This window comes from Thamnophis sirtalis, unplaced genomic scaffold (assembly GCF_051295495.1).
Source record: "Thamnophis sirtalis isolate CommonGarterSnake01/CBP01778 unplaced genomic scaffold, rThaSir2_p1.2 scaffold_12, whole genome shotgun sequence".
Classification (NCBI taxonomy): domain Eukaryota; kingdom Metazoa; phylum Chordata; class Lepidosauria; order Squamata; family Natricidae; genus Thamnophis; species Thamnophis sirtalis.
In genome coordinates this window covers 2847112-2866041 of record NW_028261392.1, presented here as the reverse complement: position 1 = coordinate 2866041, position 18930 = coordinate 2847112, and the positions used below count along the sequence as shown (strand labels likewise).

At 45.0% G+C, this 18930-nt stretch overlaps 1 protein-coding gene across 1 annotated transcript in view; it reads right to left on the bottom strand.

Annotated features, from left to right (window-relative positions):
- VWA8 (von Willebrand factor A domain containing 8) overlaps nt 1-18930 on the bottom strand; it is an 89579-nt gene that overhangs the window by 22433 nt on the left and 48216 nt on the right. Inside the window, 10 exon segments of the mRNA XM_087726748.1 lie at nt 852-1006; nt 3246-3355; nt 3925-4050; nt 4144-4211; nt 4789-4905; nt 9677-9691; nt 9693-9880; nt 10310-10445; nt 11912-12020; nt 16840-16991. Of these exon segments, the coding sequence (XP_087582874.1) occupies nt 852-1006; nt 3246-3355; nt 3925-4050; nt 4144-4211; nt 4789-4905; nt 9677-9691; nt 9693-9880; nt 10310-10445; nt 11912-12020; nt 16840-16991 (1176 nt within the window).

Below are 18930 nucleotides of genomic sequence, written 5' to 3'. Positions count from 1 at the left end.
ATGTGCTTATGTGTTTAAAATAAAATAAAATAATCATTAAAAAAAAGAAAAAAAAAGAAACCCTTAAAAAAAAAACTAACTGAAGAAATCCAGGGAAAGGAAGAATCAGAATTCTACCAGATATGGGATAAATGGTATAGGTAGATGGAGGAAAGAAATACAAATCAATGAAAGGATATAACAAAACTCAAAAATAATAGTTATGAGTAAAATAAGAGGGTTAAGAAGGGTGAAATCCAAATGAAATACAATAGAAGGGGAAATAATACAAGGTGAGCCGTATCGATTGCTGATTGCTATTATAAAAAACAGGAAGTTCCTGTTCGTACTGTATTGTATAAATGTGGCGTACGTCTAACTTTTTCATGGTACGACAAAACCGCGCTCGTCAAAATAGCGGTGATAAAATCGCGTCGCTAAAGCCGTGATGTCATCACCGCGCGTCATCACCGCCGCGACAACAGCGCGGCAACAGAAGGGCGCTTTAAAACAGCGCCGCGGCAGAAAGCCGATTTAAATTAAGGTAAGGGTTAGGATTAGGTTTAGGGGTTAGGTTTAGGGTTAGGTTTAGGGTTAGGTTTAGGGTTAGGTTTAGGGGTTTGTTTTAGGGTTAGGTTTAGGGTTAGGTTTAGGGTACTGAGTGCTTCGGAAGGTGCGGATCTGCCCTCCGCGATTATGTCATCGCGGTAGGGTCGTGTTTTTCCTTAGCGCTTCGAACGGCGCGGATTAGCCCTTCGTGCTTATGTCTCTGCGGATAAGGGCTTCGCGGTATTGTGGTGGAACCTAACTTTTTTATTTGTGTATTTTACATGTTTGTTAATAAAAATCTTTCTTAAAAAAAAAAATCCTACCATGAGATCTGGGAATCCGACCACCACTGTTGCATAATCCTCCCGGCCGGAGAATATTCGGTTGGGGGCGCTGATTTTCTGCTCAACGGCTCGGCTTAAGTTCTCGGAAGACAGCGGATCCCGAGAGGCAGCCTGGGGCACGTAGGTGTCCACCCCTACGGCAGAAAAGCAGAGCAAATGAAGTCAGAGCTGAAGAAAGTTCTTGGATGAGAACGAAAAAGTCTTCAAGGAAAAACCAGAAAGTCCATTTGCCTCTTGAAAAAGCAGCTTTGGGGACAATCCAGGACCTGGTTGACTTAAGAATCCCCATGGACTTTCCTTTGAAAATGTTCTGCTTCTCATCCAAGCACCTTCTTCAATTCTGAAGAAGAACTGAGGAAGCTTCTGGGATGAGAAGTGAAACCTCTTCAAAGAAAAATCAAGAAAGCCCAGTTGCTTCCTGAAAAAAGCACTTTTGGGGCAACCATGACCTAGAGGACTAAGAATCTCCATGGACTTTCCTATGAAAATGTTTTCCTTCTCATCCTAGTAGCCTCTTCAATTCTGAAGAAGAACTGAAGAAGCTTCTTGGTTGAGCAGCAAAACCTCTTCAGAGAAAAACCAGAAAGTCCAGTTGCCTCTTGAAAAAGCACCTTGGGGACAACCAAGACTTGAGAATCTCTACTGGCTTAGAGCAAAAAAACACAACATACAGGCAGGCCTCAACTTACGACCGAAACTGAGTCCAAGGGTGAATTGACAACCACAGACCTTATCAGGCTTGGAGAGCTGCCAGGCCGATATCTTCCAATAGAAGAAAACACTTGGCAAGGAGTCCCTGAGAGTCACGAACAGATTTTCACACTCATTATGTGAATTAATGGCCTCCTGCAAACTCCACTCCCCTTTCGCTCCTCTTTATTCCCTCTGGGAGGGGCCATTCACTGTCCCCCTGCGCCTCTGCTCCTGAGTCAGCCCTTGTTCCCTTAAATGTTCCCTTCTCCTGGCAGCTCTGCGCATGCGCACACTGGGAACAGGCTCCAGCTGTTCTTCTGCCCCACTGATGTCCAACTCCGAAGGCAGCTGATAACTATCGGATGGCCCTGCCCCCCCCCCCTGCCTCCGATGCGGAGCCCTCGTTGGAGCCTTCTCTAGACTCCAGGACTGGTTCATGTCCCTCCCCAACCTCCTCACTGTCTGAGTCTGCCGCCAGCTCTGCGGGCAGGACACAACACAGGGATGCCGCAACAGTCGTGTGAAAAAACGGTTGTAAGTCACTTCTTTCAGTGCCTTGTAAGGTCGTAAATCAAGGACTACCCATATATCTTTATGGAGACCACCCATCAAAGCAAACAGTGGGCTGATGGGTTATTTATGGTTCAGGAACAAACCAGGATGGGAGGAGTTATTTCGACATCTCCGGGAACAGATTTTTACGGTGGAGATTAGCTTCAGCTCTTTCATTTTTTAAATTGGCCCTCATCTGTCTGTCTGTCTGTCTTGTCTATCTCAGCCTTGTTTGGCTTGAGAGAAAATATAATTAAAAGGAGGAATAGCTTCTCTTCGGTCTATCAAAAAAAGGAGGTGCATTTACAATATTTCTCATTATGCATATCCTTTTTCTGGACTTTTATAATTAGCGTGATATGTACCAGCCGCTTGTTTTTCAAGGCACCTGACAGCATTTTTCTCTTTTAACAAATAAAATAAAGGTCAGCTTTTCTGGCGATAACAGCCGGTCTCCTTTTCAGGCAATCGGAAAGGTGTTGTTTGAATTTGCTACATCCTGGGTTTTTTTTTCCTCTCACAAATTCATCTGACTCTTTTTATTTTTAATTACTGTAAAACTGCCATCAAGGGAATACAAGGTGTGGGCTACGTCAATGTTTCTCAACCTTCGCAAGTTTAAGATGGGTGGACTCCAACTCCCAGAATTCCCCAGCCAGCATGGATGAAACTCCCAACTCCCAGAATTCCCCAGCCAGAGTGCATTGACCCCAACTCCCAGAATTCCCCAGCCAGCATGGATGAAACTCCAACTCCCAGAATTCCCCAGCCAGAGTGCATGGACCCCAACTCCCAGAATTCCCCAGGCAGCTTTGTAAACTTCAACTTGCAAAATTCTCCAGCCAGTATGCGTAGACTCCAAGTCCCAGAATTCCCTAGTCAGCATGCATGAAACTCCAATTCCCAGAATTCCCCAGCGGGGCTGGAATTCTGGGAGTCGAAGTCCACGTATCTTCAAGCCACCATGGTTGAAAAACACCGCCCTGTGTGAAAATACTGAACTCAGCAAATCTCTCCTCTGAAGCGACGTCTTCTTAAGCTTCGCAGTCCCGTAATTATACAAACGAAGCAAAAAAAATAATCAACAACCCACAAAGACGCTGACAATTCGGTTTTTAAATTCCATACCTGTCGTTACCCCAAATCCAGTTTCCCCAGGTTCCTCGGTCAGAGTGTGTAATTGGCACACCCCGGTCTCCTCCACCGCCAGATGTATTGGCTTAGTCAGCAGGTACTTCCTGGAAATCACAAGGAATTGTCAAATGTTTTTAAAGGGCAGGTTGACATGGGCCAAATTTAACAATATATATATTTTTCCCCCCAGGTACTTTAAAATAGGAGACATGGTCCTTCTCCACTTCTGCCGGTTTTTCAATTGGGGAATTCAACTTAGAGTACAATACAATACAATAACATAATTGGAAGGGACCTTGGGGGTCTTCTAGTCCAACCCCCTGCTCAGGCAGGAAACCCTACACCACTTCAGACAAATGGTTATCCAAAGCACTTGAGGGTAGAACAAGAAGCAATGGGTGGAAACTAATCAAGGAGAGAAGCAACTTAGAACTGAGGAGGAATTTCCTGACAGTGAGAACGATTAACCAGTGGAACAGAAGTTGCCTCCAGAAGTTGTGAATGCTCCATCACTGGAGGTTTTTAAGAAGAGATTGCACAAGTATTTATTCGTAACGGTGTAGTAGGATCTCTTCAAGGGGGCCAAGGTGGAGAAACAAGGACATGGGCGGCCTATAAATCTAATAAATTAAATTAAATTAAGTAAGATGAGGTAGGAGAAGGTTGTTCGTACTGGTTCGTTTTATTTTCCACCAAAAGCCACCGGTCTTCGGCCACTAAAAAGACAGACTTGAGGCTGATGGGCAAGGAGATGGTGTGGGCATTGCCCTCCAGGACATCCATGACGGTAAGGTAGTTCCTGAAAGGTGAAACGTTAAAAATTAGGAGAACCTCTGGCTAATTCTGTAAGCAAAGAAGAAGAAGTTAAAAAGAAAGAGGGATTTATTCTTACCCTCCTTCTTTGTAGAACACCAGCCAATTCTTATGCGCGAATTCTTTGCACATTTTGTGACTCATCTTCTTTCGGGCGTGGGGGATAGATAGGTGGGCGGGTGGAGGAGGAGGAGGAGGAGGAGGAAGAGGAGGAGGAGGAGGAGGAGGAGGAAGAAGAGGAGGAGGAGGAGGAGGAGGAGGAAAAGACAAAATAACAATGTACAATTTTTGCGCCAAAATAACAATGCACAATTTTTGGGCCAAAATCCACCAAAACGCTTGGTTACAAATGGAGAATCGGCAAGCGACGGGAAACGGTTCTTAATGGATCTGCCGACCAGCAAAGTCAGTGAAGAAGTCCCATTTTACGACCCTTTCTGGCCACCGTGGTTAATTGAATCACTGCAGTTGTTAAGTTCGTTACCCGGTCGCTAAGTGAATCTGGCTTTCCCGTTGACTTGGGAAGGTCACAAAACAAGCCACCTGACCCCAGGACACTGCAACTGTTGTAAGTACATGCCAGTTGCCAAGCCTCTGAATTTTGGTCACGTGACTGCGGGGACGCTGCAACGGTCGTAAAGTGTGAAAAATGATCCTAATTTGCTTCCCCCCCCCCCAGTGCTGTTGTAACTTCGGTCACTAAATGAATAGCAGTAAGTCTTACCTCCTCTGGATTGCCTCCCCACCACGATGTTCCTTTCCGCGACGCCGGGATATCCGGTAACAGGGTGAGGCGGCTGACGGCCCCCGTGTTTGTGTCCACCAATAAAATGATGTGATTCTATCAGAAAAAAATAAATAAATACAAAGAGGGCAATTCTACATCCTTCGGAAGAGTTGCAAACGTATTGTGTGTCCTGGATGACACATTTCGAGGACCCTCCCCACATTCCTGGGTGGGGTGGGGGGGGAGATCCAGAAATCATAAATGGTGGGCAACCGGCTGCATCCAGATGTGTTCCTGAATGCCCTCTGGTGGGTGCGCGTTGTTGAATTTCAACTTTTCACCGTTTTAAAGTAGAGGATGTGTAAAGGATTATACTCCTTAAGTCTACAAGAGGTGGAACAAAGTTGAGAGAGGCAGTTTCAGCGAGTGGCTAAGGCAGCAGGCTAGAAAGCGGGAGACCGTGAGTTCTAGTCCGGCTTTAGCCATGAAAGCTAGCTGGGTGACTTTGCTAGAAGACTGGAAGTTCTAGAACCACCTTAGTCATAAAAGCCAGCTGGGTATCTTTGGGCCAATTACTAGGAGACTGGGAGTTCTAGTTCCACCTTAGCCATGTGACCTTGGGTCAATCACTAGGAGACTGGGAGTTCTAGTTCTACCTTGGCCATGTGACCTTGGGTCAATCACTAGGAGACTGGGAGTTCTAGTTCTACTTTAGCCATGTGAGCTTGAGTCAATCACTAGGAGACTGGGAGTTCTAGTCCCACCTTAGCCACGTGAGCTTGGGTCAATCATTAGAAGACTGGGAGTTCTAGTTCCACCTTAGCCATGTGAGCTTGAGTCAATCATTAGAAGACTGGGAGTTCTAGTTCCACCTTAGCCATGTGAGCTTGGGTCAATCATTAGAAGACTGGGAGTTCTAGTCCCACCTTAGCCACGTGAGCTTGGGTCAATCATTAGAAGACTGGGAGTTCTAGTTCCACCTTAGCCACGTGAGCTTGGGTCAATCATTAGAAGACTGGGAGTTCTAGTTCCACCTTAGCCATGTGAGCTTGGGTCAATCATTAGAAGACTGGGAGTTCTAGTCCCACCTTAGCCACGTGAGCTTGGGTCAATCATTAGAAGACTGGGAGTTCTAGTCCCACCTTAGCCACGTGAGCTTGGGTCAATCATTAGAAGACTGGGAGTTCTAGTTCCACCTTAGCCATGTGAGCTTGAGTCAATCACTAGGAGACTGGGAGTTGTAGTCCCACCTTAGCCATGGGACCTTGGGTCAATCACTAGGAGACTGGGAGTTCTAGTTCTACTTTAGCCATGTGAGCTTGAGTCAATGACTAGGAGACTGGGAGTTCTAGTTCCACCCTAGCCATGTGACCTTGGGTCAATCACTAGGAGACCGGGAGTTCTAGTCCCACCTTAGGCATGAAAGCTGGCTGAGTAACATTGGGCCAGCCTCTCTCTCTCTCTCAGCCCAACCCACCTGGGGGAAAAAAAGAGGAGGAAGGTATGCTGGAGATGTTTGGTGTCTTGTAAAAAATCATAAAGCTGAGCTGCAAACAACTAAAACATAAATAAATACAGGAAAAAAAAGGAAACCAGCATCGCTTCCAAAGCATCTTCGAAGCTCCAGATGCCGTTGTATTTACTGCTGTTGGGTTATTTGGCTTCCCTGTCTTTCCATCTGCCGTATTCCTCTCCCCAGTGATCCTGAAGGACAAATTCCAGTCCTTCCCTCTCCCCACCCCCCAAATTCGTTTTCCAGGTTTTTTTTCAGAAATTAGGAAGCTCGTACCCGACTTTCTGCACACATATCATATTAAATCAACATGCTTCATTTCTCTTTTTTCCTCGGTTTGAAGAGGGCAAGATTGCCCTGTACACTCTTAATTTCATCTATGTATCTGAAAAAGGGAGGAGGAGGAGGAGGAGAAGGAGAAGAAGAAAGAGAAGAAGAAGAGGAAGAGGAAGAAGAAGAGAAGGAGGAGGGGAGGAGGAGGAGAAGGAAGAGGAGAAGGAGAAGAAAAAGGAGGAGGAGGAGAAGAATTAGGGATGAGAAGTTCTGAATGAAGAAGAGAAAGGAGGAGAAGGAGGAGGAGGAGGAGAAGAAGAAGAAGAAGAAGAAGAAGAAGAAGAAAGAGAAGGAGAAGAAGAGGAAGAAGAAGAGAAGGAGAGGAGGAGGAGGAGAAGGAGGAGGAGAAGGAGAAGAAAAAGGAGGAGGAGGAGAAGAATTAGGGTTGAGAAGTTCTGAATGAAGAGGAGAAGGAGGAGAAAGAGGAGAATTAGGGATGAGAAGTCCTGGAGGAGTAGTGAAGGTCTCTGCTTCCCCTCCAGACTATAGAAGGGGAGGGTCAGCCTGGTCACTGAAATCATTCTTGGGATTGAAAACTTTGGAGAGAAAAAATGCACAGCGCAGTTTTGTGATGTAGGCCAGAGTTCCTGCATCCGTAATTACCCAATTTGTTGCTCAATCATTATTTTGCTCGCACAAGGAAGCAACATTTTGACCCCAGGATCCCTCTCCAGATTAGAGTGACAGGATCATCCTACCAAAGTTTAATAGTACGTCACCACATTCCAACATTCCCATAACACAGAACTCTGGGGAGAAAATTACAAGGATTTCCAAGTTTTTCTTTTCTTTCTCTTTCTTTTCCTCCCTCCTTCCTCCTCCATTTCTATTTTTTCCTTCTTTCTTTTTCCTCTCTTCCTCTCTTCTTCCTTTCTCGTTCTTTTTCTCTCTCTCCTTCCTTCCTTCTTTCCTCCCTCCCTTTATTTCCTTCTTTCCTTCCTTCCTTTCCTTTCTCTTTCCCCGTTTCCTCCCTCTCTCATCTTTTTCCCCTCCCTCCCTCCATTCTCTCTGTCTGTCTTTATTTTTCTTTCCTTTCTTTTTTCTTTCTTTCTCCCTCTCCTCCGTCCATCCTCCCTTTCTTCACTCTTTCTGTCTTCTTTCTCTCTCTCTCCTTTCTTTCTTTTCTCTCTTCTTTCTTTCTCTTTTCTTTCCTTTTTTCTCCTTTTTTCCTCCCTTTATCTCCTTTCCTTCCTTCCTTTCTTTCCTGTTTCCTCCCTCCCTCTCCCTTACTTTCCCTTTCCCCCTTCCTCCTCCCTCCCTCTCTCTTTTCCTTCCTTCCTTCCTTCCTTCCTTCCTTCCTTCCTTCCTTCCTTCCTTCCTTCCTTCCTTCCTTCCTTCCTTCCTTCCTTCCTCCTTGCTGCATATCTGCCTGCACAACAGCGTAAGACTGGAAACCCAAAAAACGTTCCAATCTTTAGAAGGGGGGGAAAAGGGGGGGGTGGGGATGGGGTGGGAATTGTCCTCTTTGGGCGTTAGATTCCGGGGTCAAAGCTGCTGGGTGCCACTGAGGCCTTTGCTTCTCCATCCCTTTCCGGTCTTAATGGCTCCCCTCTGAACAGAGTCCTGACTGGGGGCACCGTGGTTTGTCTCCCAAAATAGAACCCTGCGTCAGTGGGGGGGAAGGCTTCTGAGCCCCAGGGCTGGCCGTGCGCCAGGGGAGCTGGGAAGGATCTGCCCGCTTGGGCCACGTCCATTTGTCAGTGTGAGAAAAGGAGCCTCCCGCTGACCCTCCGGCTCCCCAGCGCTTTGCATTCCAGAGGTTGCACAGATGTCACCGCCGTTCTTCCCCGACGGAGGCTTTTATTTTTAGCTCCTGTCGAACTTCCCTTTCCTCGCTGCGAGAGTTTTCGTGACCCCGGCCAAGTTGCGCAACACCAGCGGTTTGAAAGCACTTTGTGCAAAGAAAGATCCAGCTCGGATCGAAGTGTGTGTGTGTTTGGGGGGGGGAAGGTTGGACGAGGGAGGGGAAGGGCTTGAAAAACAGGAAGGCAGAAAAGAGAAAGAAAATAGCACATTTCAACAAGAGAGCAGAAAAGAGCAGCAAAGGTGTTTTAGGAGGATGGAGGTGAAAACCTAGGAAGAATGAGAACCCGGAATTGTTGTTGGGGGCGTTATGCTGACTCTGTAAACCGCTTAGAGAGGGCCGAAAGCCCTATGAAGCGGTATATAAGTCTAACTGCTATTGCTATTGCTATTGTTGCAAGAATCGGGTATTTCTAATATAATGAAAAGGAGGACCAGGGGAGACAGGATCGCAGTCTTCCAAAATCTCAGGGGCTGCCCCAAAGAAGAGATGGGTCCACCTGTTATCCAGAGCACTTGAGGGCAGGACAAGAAACAATGGCTGGAAACTAATGAAGGGGAGAAGCAACCTAGAAGGAGAAATTTTCTGACAGTAAGGAAGGAGGAAATGGAAGTAGGAAGGAAGGAAGGAAAGAAGGAAGGAAGGGATGAGTGGATGGAGTGAATGAGGAAAGAGGGGAAAGGAAAGGAAGAGAGAAAGAAAGAGAGAAAGAAAGAAAAGAGACACAAACCAAATAGCTGCCTGCCCATCTTCACAGGACTTTATCACAAACCTGCTTGTGTTCTGCATTCTAATGCAGCATCGCAAAGTCCTCTCCAGGTCCTTTCCTAATTTTAAGATCTCCCTCTCTCTCTCTCTCTCTCTCCCTCCCTCTCTCTCCCCCCTCTCTCTCTCTCTTCCTCTCCCTCCCTCTCCCTCCCTCTCTCCCTCCCTCTCTCTCCCTCCTTCTCTCTCTCCCCCCTCTCTCTCTTCCTCTCTCTCCCTCTCCCTCTCTCCCTCTCTCTCTCCCTCTCTCTCCCTCTTTCTCTTCCTCTCTCTCTCTCTCCCTCCTTCTCTCTCTCCCTCCTTCTCTCTCTCCCTCCCTCTCTCTCTCCCTCTCCCTCTCTCTCCCTCCCTCTCTCTCTCTCTCCTCTTCCCTCCCTCCCTCCTCTCTCTCTCTCTCTCTCTCTCTTCCCCCCCCCAGGGAATGAAGGCCAACCTAGGCACACGGCACGGCCTCCTCCCCTCGGCTTTACCTGCTCTTCGTGCAGAAACGACCTGGCCTTGGAGGGGGCTGCCGAGGGGGGCCAGCCGGACGAAGGGCTGCCACATGCCCCGAAGGGTTCGCGGGAAGAGGTCGTAGAGGTCCATGCAGTGTCCGGTTTTCCCAGAGGCGCTCATGGAATATAAGGAGACGGGATTGCAGGTGGCCACGTAAAGCAAAGTTCCGTCTTCGCGCTCTTTAGCGGGACGGGGCGCAAATTAAGAGAGAGAAGGTGCAAGTTTAGGATTTCTCTACCACCGAAACCCTCGCTAGAATCACCAGAGATCGTTATTTGATTGACATCCGTCAATCCCTGCATTCCCCCGCAAGTCAGATCAGGAAAACACAACAAAACATCTCTCCCCCTCATTCCTCCGCCGGTATAGTAGTCCTCAACTTATGACCATCGTTAAAACCCGAATTTATGCTGCCAAGTGAAACATGGGTTAAGTGACTTTTGCCCCCTTTTACGACCTTTCTCGCCACGCATGCGCAGACAATTTTAGATACAAATGCAACCCGCGCGTGGAAGGGCGCATTTGGCGTGCACGCGAGCGAAACGAGCCCACCCGCGCACTGTTTTTTGGCAGTAATGCCAGCAGCCACCCACATCCTGGTACTCTACCTTGAGACGCCACATCGCAGACTAAGTTGACCTGGTTCAAAGGGAGGCTCCAGAAGGCCAGCTCTTCCGTGAAACTCAAGGCTCTGCCTTCGTGTCTTTCCAGAGGGAAGCCCTGCAGGTTCAAATGTATGGGGCCCTAAAATAAGAAGAAAACCATTCCTGAACCCCAAAACTGGAACGAAATCTGGCAAAACGACGACAATGACAGGCAGAACCTCGACGTGCGACCACAGCTGAGCTCAAGTTTGTCTGCTGCTGAGCCAAGACGGTTCTTAAGTGAGTTTTGCCCCATTTTGCGACCTTTCTTGGTGCGGCGGTCAAGCGAATCCCTGCGGTTGTTAAGTTAGCCGCACGGTCATTAAGCGAACCAGGCTTCCCCCGTTAATTCTGCTTGGCAGGAGGTGGCAAAAGGGGATTGCGTGACCCCCTTCCCCCAGGGGGGGGGACGGGGCACAACACCACCATCATAAATACGAGTCGGCTGCCAAGGGCCCGGATTTTAATCACGCAGTCGTGGGGATGCTGAAAGTGTGGGGTTGTTAAGTGTGAAAATGATCCCAAGTCACTTTTTTTCAGTGCCACCATAACTTCAAACGGTCACTGAATGAATTGTTGTAACTTGAGGACTACTTCTTTGGCTGAATTCTCCTTGTCTATCAGGAGGTTTTCCTGCCTAAGCAAGGGGTTGGACTAGAAGATCTCCAAGGTCCCTTCCTACTATTCTATTCTATTCCATTCCATTCATCATCTAATTTCTATTCTATTCATCATCTAATTTCTATTCTATTCCATTCATTATCTAATTTCTATTCTATTCTATTCCATTCCATTCCATTCATCATCTAATTTCTATTCTATTCATCATCTAATTTCTATTCTATTCATCATCTAATTTCTATTCTATTCCATTCATTATCTAATTTCTATTCTATTCTATTCTGTTCTATTCCGAGGTGACGCAGTGGTTAGGGTGCAGTACCGCAGGCCACTTCAGCTGACTGTTATCTGCAGTTCAGCGGTTCAAATCTCACCTGCTCAAGGTTGACTCAGCCTTCCATCCTTCCGAGCTGGGTGAAATGAGGACCCAGACCGTGGGGGCAATTTGCTGACTCAATTTGCTAAAAATCTGTAAACCGCTTAGAGAGGGCTGAAAGCTCTATGAAACGGCATATAAGTCTAATAAATAAATAAATAAATAAATAAATTCTATCCTATTCTCTAATTTGAAAATCATTGTCCATAATCATCCAGGATTCCAGGATTCTTTTTTTAAAAGTATTTTTTAAAAGTGGTGGCAACTATCTGCCTTCTTTAGATTTAGCAGTCTGGAAATGCTTAGCCCCAGTTAAACATGCAGGTCCTTGGTGCTTTTCCTGCTCGGTGACTTTGTTGCAGGCGTTTCATTACCCAACTAGGTGACATCATCCATTCGCTGGAGCAAACCCCTCTCCTTCTAGCACAGATGATGTTACCTAGTTGGGTAATGAAACGCCTGCAAGAAAACAGCCAAGCTCGAAGAAACACCAAGGAAGCCCTCACGTCAACCTCGAGCTTCAAATATTCTCCTCCATTAATCTTAAGCTTGAACCAAATTTCACCAACCTTCACTTCTACACGATGTGTTTCGGCAGGGCACAAGAGTCTTCGGCGTGATTTCCCCAAATGATTTGTTTTCCAGTAGCCCATAAATTTGGTCTCCGGCAATGACAATCTGACCAAGAAAAAAATATATCACTGTAATTAATATGGCACACATTTCTCTGAGTTGACAATACTTTTTATTTTCATCTCGTTAACAGAATCTTAAGATGACAACGCTACTTTGCAGGATGGAATTCCACTTGGGAATTTTTCTGAAGAGGGGAAAAAAAAAGTTTTAATGGTTCGGATGAAACATAAACTAAGTTCTGACGTACGAAGTAAGTCCTTAATGCACCAGAAGCTGCACCAACTCTTAGAAAATACAAGCATCATTTTTGTGAAACAGCATTTGAAGATTTGAGGATTTGGAGAAATGAAATGTTTGACATTTTTAACAGATTATTCCGGGTCAAAATACGATTCCCATCAAGCTAAAATTTTCAATATTAGGACTTATAATTATTTCCATTTAATGAGTTGATAGAATCACACCTGTTTTGAGTTAGCATTCTGCCTTCCAAATACAACACAAATACAAATCAGAAGATAAATTTAGAGTGGGCTATAAACGAGGCACACTTTTTTGCCTAGATTCTGAAATAATCCGAATCGATCGATAAAAGTTTTCAATCCCAATGGACATCTAGTCCTACGGGATTGGGGGGCATATAAATTTATTAAATTACAATTAATTACAATTATTATTAAAGCTGCTGCTTTCTATGATATTGTATTATACGACACGACAGTTCACACTTGACCAAAGGACGCCTCTTTTGAAGGATTGTAAACTTTGGAGAAGCAAGGAACGATTGCAAATGTAATGCCTGCGTAATTCAGCAACCGAAGAAGGGGAAAAAATTAAATGTCAAATAACAGAAGTCTGGAGTTGCAGCCAAAGTTCTCTCAACTTGAGTGCCTTCAGCGGTTAACGGATGAAGATTATGTTTGCGCAGAACTAAACATGGAAACTGGGCAACTGCCACGCAGATTGTTCCATCTGAGTCACCCTGTTGATGGAATTTCCGTTGTGTCCGCTCTACCAGTGGTCTCCAACCTTGACAACTTTAAGACTTGTGGACTTCAACTCTCAGAGTTCCTCAGCCAGCAAAGCTGGCTGAGGAACTCTGAGAGTTGAAGTCCCACAAGTCTTAAAGTTGCCAAGGTTGGAGACCACTGCTCTGTACCACTCTACAAATCTTAAAGTTGCCAAGGTTGGAGACCACTGTTCAGCATTAAAAAAGCTCCTTAGCAATAGCAATAGCAGTAGACTTATATACCGCTTCATAGGGCTTTCAGGCCTCTCTAAGCGGTTTACAGAGAGTCAGCATATCGCCCCCAACAATCTGGGTCCTCATTTTACCCACCTCGGAAGGATGGAAGGCTGAGTCAACCCTGAGCCGGTGAGATTTGAACCGCTGAACTGCTGATCTAGCAGTAGCCTGCAGTGCTGCATTTAACCACTGCGCCACCTCGGCTCATAGATACGTATATAGAGCAACCGCGAGGTGTTTCTTCACCGTTAGCAGTAACTAACCGCGTTTGCGTACAGAGGATTTCAAAAGTGGCTGCATTATCCACTCCCGAGACTGTCCTCAACCTACAACCTCAATTCAGCCCAGTGTTTTGCCTGCTAAACGAGACATCCGCGAAGTGAATTCCGCCCCGTTTTTGCGACCTTCCTTGCCACGGTTGGTTAAGTGGATCGCTGCAGTCGTTAAGCACACAACACGGTTGTTAAGCGAATCTGGCTTCCCCGCAGGTTTTGCTCGCCCTGACGGTCGCAAAAGGGGATCACGTGACCCCAGGATACGGCGACCACCATAAGGATAAGGATAATACATTATATACATGGAGGATTAGAAAATTTTGGTATTAAGTATTATGGATGTTTAGCTAAAACAGGACATGAGGATTTAATGTTAATGGAGGATTTTACAAATAAGTAAATGAAATGCCAGCATGTGGTTATGTATTAAATCTTGGTATATTTAAGGATGAAGGATGCTTAAATAACTATAGTCAAATAAAAGTGGAGGTATGATGATGTTAATATAGTAAATATTTGAGTTAAGATATTTGAATTAATATGAATTATATTTGATGACGGTGGAAGAGGTGCACAAAAGCCTTTTGTAACCAGCTGATACACTTTCTACAGTATGTAAAGAAGGAGGAGTTGCATGTTTGTTTTGAAAATAAATAAATAAAATTTAAAAAAAAAAGTATGAGCTGGTTGCCAAGCACCTGAATTTTGATCGCGCGAGTGTGAGGAACGGCCGCGAGTCATTTCCCCCCCCAGTAACTTTGAATCGTCACTAAATGAACTGTTGTAAGTCAGGGACTGCCTACGGATGGACCTTCCTCATCCTACTGCTGTAGAGAGAGGAATGAGAAGGGAATGTCTGTAAATATTGATGGTGAAACATGATAGGGGCAGTGATGGTGGCGCAGTGGTTAAATGCAGCACTGCAGGCTACTGCTAGATCAGCAGGTCAGCGGTTCAAATCTCACCGGCTCAGGGTTGACTCAGCCTTCCATCCTTCCGAGGTTGGTAAAATGAGGACCCAGATTGTTGGGGGCAATATGCTGACTCTCTGTAAACCGCTTAGAGAGGCCTGAAAGGCCTATGAAGCGGTATATAAGTCTACTGCTATTGCTATTGCTATGGTGAACCTTTACAAGGCAGTGTGTAGATGCGTGCTTCTCGAGGCTGCAACTTGGAAGAGAAGATGTCCAGGGGCCATGCGCCTGCTGGAAAATGAACTTCCAGTTCCTAGCCATGTGTACATGCCACGATCAGCTCGCCGGTGCGCAATGCTCCCACCGGAAACTGGGAAACCTTCCAGTTTATGGCGCTGCCACATGCACAAATGTCAGTTGATCTTTGCCAGAAACCCGGAACGGCAGCCACCGCGCATGCCAAGCGACATGGCTCCATGTGCCACTTCGTGCCATAGGTCCGTCATCACGGTTATAGAGAGTTGGGGATGATGGTCCTGATTTTGGAATCTTTGAGGAAGGGTCCATAAAACACCCGGAAGTTGTGACTCTATAATGGGCTTCCTATCAGCACGAGAAAAGGACAATTTGGAACCAAACTTTACGAGCGAGAACTTTGTTTATGCAGAAACAGAGTTCCTGATTTCTGACAGCCACCGTTTTTTCCCCTGAGTCCCAAACATCACTGTGAGAATCCGCAAAGAGCATTAACACGGCTTCCCCTTGGTTCCCCCTGGAAATTCACAGGAAACTGAGATCCGTTATAACTTAAACCGAGAAACTTTAAGGGGGAAAAATGATAAAAAGATAATAAGGTTACTAAAGTATGAAGACTAAATGGATGGAAGTTTAAACAATTTGCATATTACCTAATAAATATTTCTGTGTCTGATTTTCAGGACATCCATGGTTGATACAAAGGTGCTTTTTTTCAAGAGGCAACTGGACTTTCTTGTTTTTTCTTTGAAGACATATCACTTCTTATCCAAGAAGCTTCTTCAGTTCTGACTGGATGGTGGGGAATAGAAGGATTTATACTCCTTTGTAAACAGCTGGTCATTTGCATCCTTGGAGAGAGAGGGCACAGATGGACCTCCAAGTGGCCTCAACGATCCTCAAAAAGGATGCAAATGACCAGCTGGTTTATAAGGAATATAAATCCTTCCATTCTCCACCATCCAGTCAGAACTGAAGAAGCTTCTCGGATGAGGAGCGAAATGTCTTCAAAGAAAAACAAGGAAGTCCAGTTGCCTCTTGAAAAAAGAAAGCAGGCACTTTTAGGACTACGGTTCAATGGTTTATTGGATGCATGTTTTAAAACCAGCACTCTTAAGGGACCTTGGGTTTAAAATTGGGAGATAACCGAATTAATATCTGCAATTCTGTCTGTGAGATTTTACTCAGTTAAGGATAAAGCTGGAGATGCTTTATTCGCTAACCACCGAGTGAGATTTAAAGCTAGCAAAGTGGACTTTGCCTTCCTCATCATCTCAAAAAGCAAGCAACATAACCACCAATTTTTACAAGCCTGTTTCGCATAACCTCTCCAAGCATAAAGGGAAATACTTGTTTTCATTTAAGATGGTTTCTGAACGTTGTTATGGTTTGATCTTAAAAATGTAATCTTGTAAAGAACTATTATTATTTATATATATATCAAGGTATCTGTCTGACTTCATTAAATGGGCACCCCCATAATATAGGGCGCCCATAAATACCATTAACCAAACTGGATACCATGAAAAGAGTCTGGAATATTGCAAGATCGGAGAAATACGAGAAAACTTTGGCCTAATTGGGGGGAGACGAAGTCTGTTATTCACAAACTTCTGTTAAAATACGAAAATCTGTCGGCGTGGGTGATTTGTCTCTTCGGTTTAATGACATCATTACAAAATGACGTCGCTCACCAGAGAAATTTGACTGGTGCCAGGCAAAAGCTATTGAATCGAGATCTTTTGATTTGACGTTTCGCAGTACTTTGGGGAAATTTGTCCTGTGCAGGATTAAAAAGCCAAGTCAGTTCACTCATTTCCCCCCAAAAAAGTTACAAACCAGCTTCGTACACACGACAAATTAGCGATAAATTAGCAACGAGACCAAACAATGAATAGAAACCGAGAAGAATGAAACAAATATTTCCCTTTATTTATTTTCATTGCACAAATCACCAATGTTAATTAGATTTTTAAAAAAATGACTCCTCCAATTAAACATATTGAGGTATCCCGTAAAGATACACACTGATAAATGTTGTGTAAATAAATAATTACGCAACCGAATGACCCTTTTAGGAGGAAAGAGACGCATGGAATTTGCTTCAAGCATTTCCAGGGTTTTTTTTTTTTTACAACTAGCAGCAATGTACGGCAGACAATTAGCCTTACTCCTTAGCCATCTGTACGTTGTCTGGTTTGGCTCCGATCGGTATTCCGTGTTTATGCAAAGTCCTAATTAGTATCTCACGCATCTCTTTGTTGTAGGAGTCAAAATCAAAGACATTCCGAACCACGTTGGCAAGTCCTTCGGTGGGAAACTTCTGCAGAGATCAAGAAAGAGACAGGGGGGAAAAAAAAACACAACCCAAGTGTGAGTTTGTTGGCGGTGATGGAAAACGCGACTTGAAAGTTTCTTCCGTTACACAAAAAAATAATATTCTAGGTTCTCCGTGGATCACAATACCCAGAAACAGATTTTTCAAGGCATTTTAACGGAACGAAACTTGTCAAAACTTTTATCAGTTAATTAGGGGTAAAGAGACAAAACCATCAAATTGTGTGGTCATTTAAACAAACTGTTACATTCAGAGCAGTGGTGGGTTTCAAAAATTGTTTGAACCTACTCTGTAGGTGTGGCCTCCTTTGTGGGAGTGGCTTGCTGGCCATGTGACTTGGTGGGAGTGGCTTGCCGACCATGTGTTCTCTCTCTCTCTCTCTCTCTCTCTCCTTTCTTTTGTCTCTCTCTCCCTTTTTCCTTTTTTTCTTTCATCTCTCTCACTTTTTCTTTCTTTTTTTCTTTCTTTCTTCCTTCCTTCCTTCCTTTCTCTTTCTTTCTCTCTCTCTCTCTCTCTGTCTCTGTCTCTCTCTGTGTGTCAATGGTGGGTTTCAAAATTTTTTGGTTCACCTCTTCTGTAGGTGTGGCCTGCTTTCTGGTGGAACCTCTTCTAACCGGTTCGGTAGATTTGACGAACCGGTTCTACCGAATAGGTGCGAACTGGTAGGAACCCACCTCTGATTCAGAGGGAGAATGTCACCTAGGGGTGTTTCTGCTTACACAATGAAGCCTCTTCTTTCTTGCAGGCGCAGAGAAGAGCAAAAAAGAAGATTAACAAAGGACCAGGGGTGACATGATAGCAGTGTTTCGATATCTCAGGGGTTGCCACAAAGAAGAGGGGCCCAACCTATTCTCCAAAGCACCGGAGGGTAGGACAAGAAGCAATGGGTGCAAACTAATCAAGGAGAGAAGCAACCTAGAACTGAGGAGAAATTTCCTAACAGTGAGAACAATTAATTAATGGAACAGAAGTTGCCTCCAGAAGTTGTGGGTCCGCCATCACCGGTGGTTTTTAAGAAGCGAGTGGACAACTATTTGTCTGAAATGGTATAGGGTTTCCTGCTTGAGCAGGGGGTTGGACTAGAAGACCTCCAAGGTCCTTTTCTAACTCTGTTATGAATGAATGAAGAGAGCTACTGCATGAGAAAAAGGTTAGCTGGAGGTCAATATTCAGAGACTTGCTGACCAACGGGATGTCCGGTTTTCCCAAGGCGCATTCTCTTCTCTGCTCTTCAGATGGACAAACGATGCAAAAACAACTTCTGCTCGTCTGTGAACCGAAGGGAAGATCTGAGCCACTGGCTGGATTTTATAACTAAATAAATCGTGCTGCGAATAGGCACACCCCCGAAGTTGCCAGCGGTATAAACACCTTCCAACTAAAACAGGCTACGTTTTGTATAAAATAAAACCTGATTTTTTGCGGCAGAAGCGTTAGTAGAGAGCCCTACAATGATAGAAAGAGATATTGTGCATGAGTAATTTCCTTCCTCTGTTCCCAAGCTGTGAGATTGTATCACTTCCCTCCTTCCTTTCATCCTAGCCGGTTCCCATTACTTAATAGACGCAGGAATGGGGCAGCCTCTGTTTCCTAAACAATTACTCCTGTTTCTCGGTGCGTTGGAAGAAATTCTAAATAAATCTAGCCATTCCCCTGATCCAGGTCTCTTGGAAGCCCCGGAGGCCAAGCCAACCAGAAACTTGAATTCAAAGCAGAAATCGAGTGGGTGAATTAAGACCGTCTCTTGCTTTATGTCATAATTTCTGTTTGTTCCTTCGCTATTTTTAGATTCATTTATGGAACGGTTCAACGTCCAGCTTGTTGAATTATGTCAGTTCTTTGGCACAAACAAGCATTCCAGCGTCTTTCTTTCTTTTTAACTCTTTGTGATAAGAGTAACAGATCCGGAAGGGACCTTGTAGGT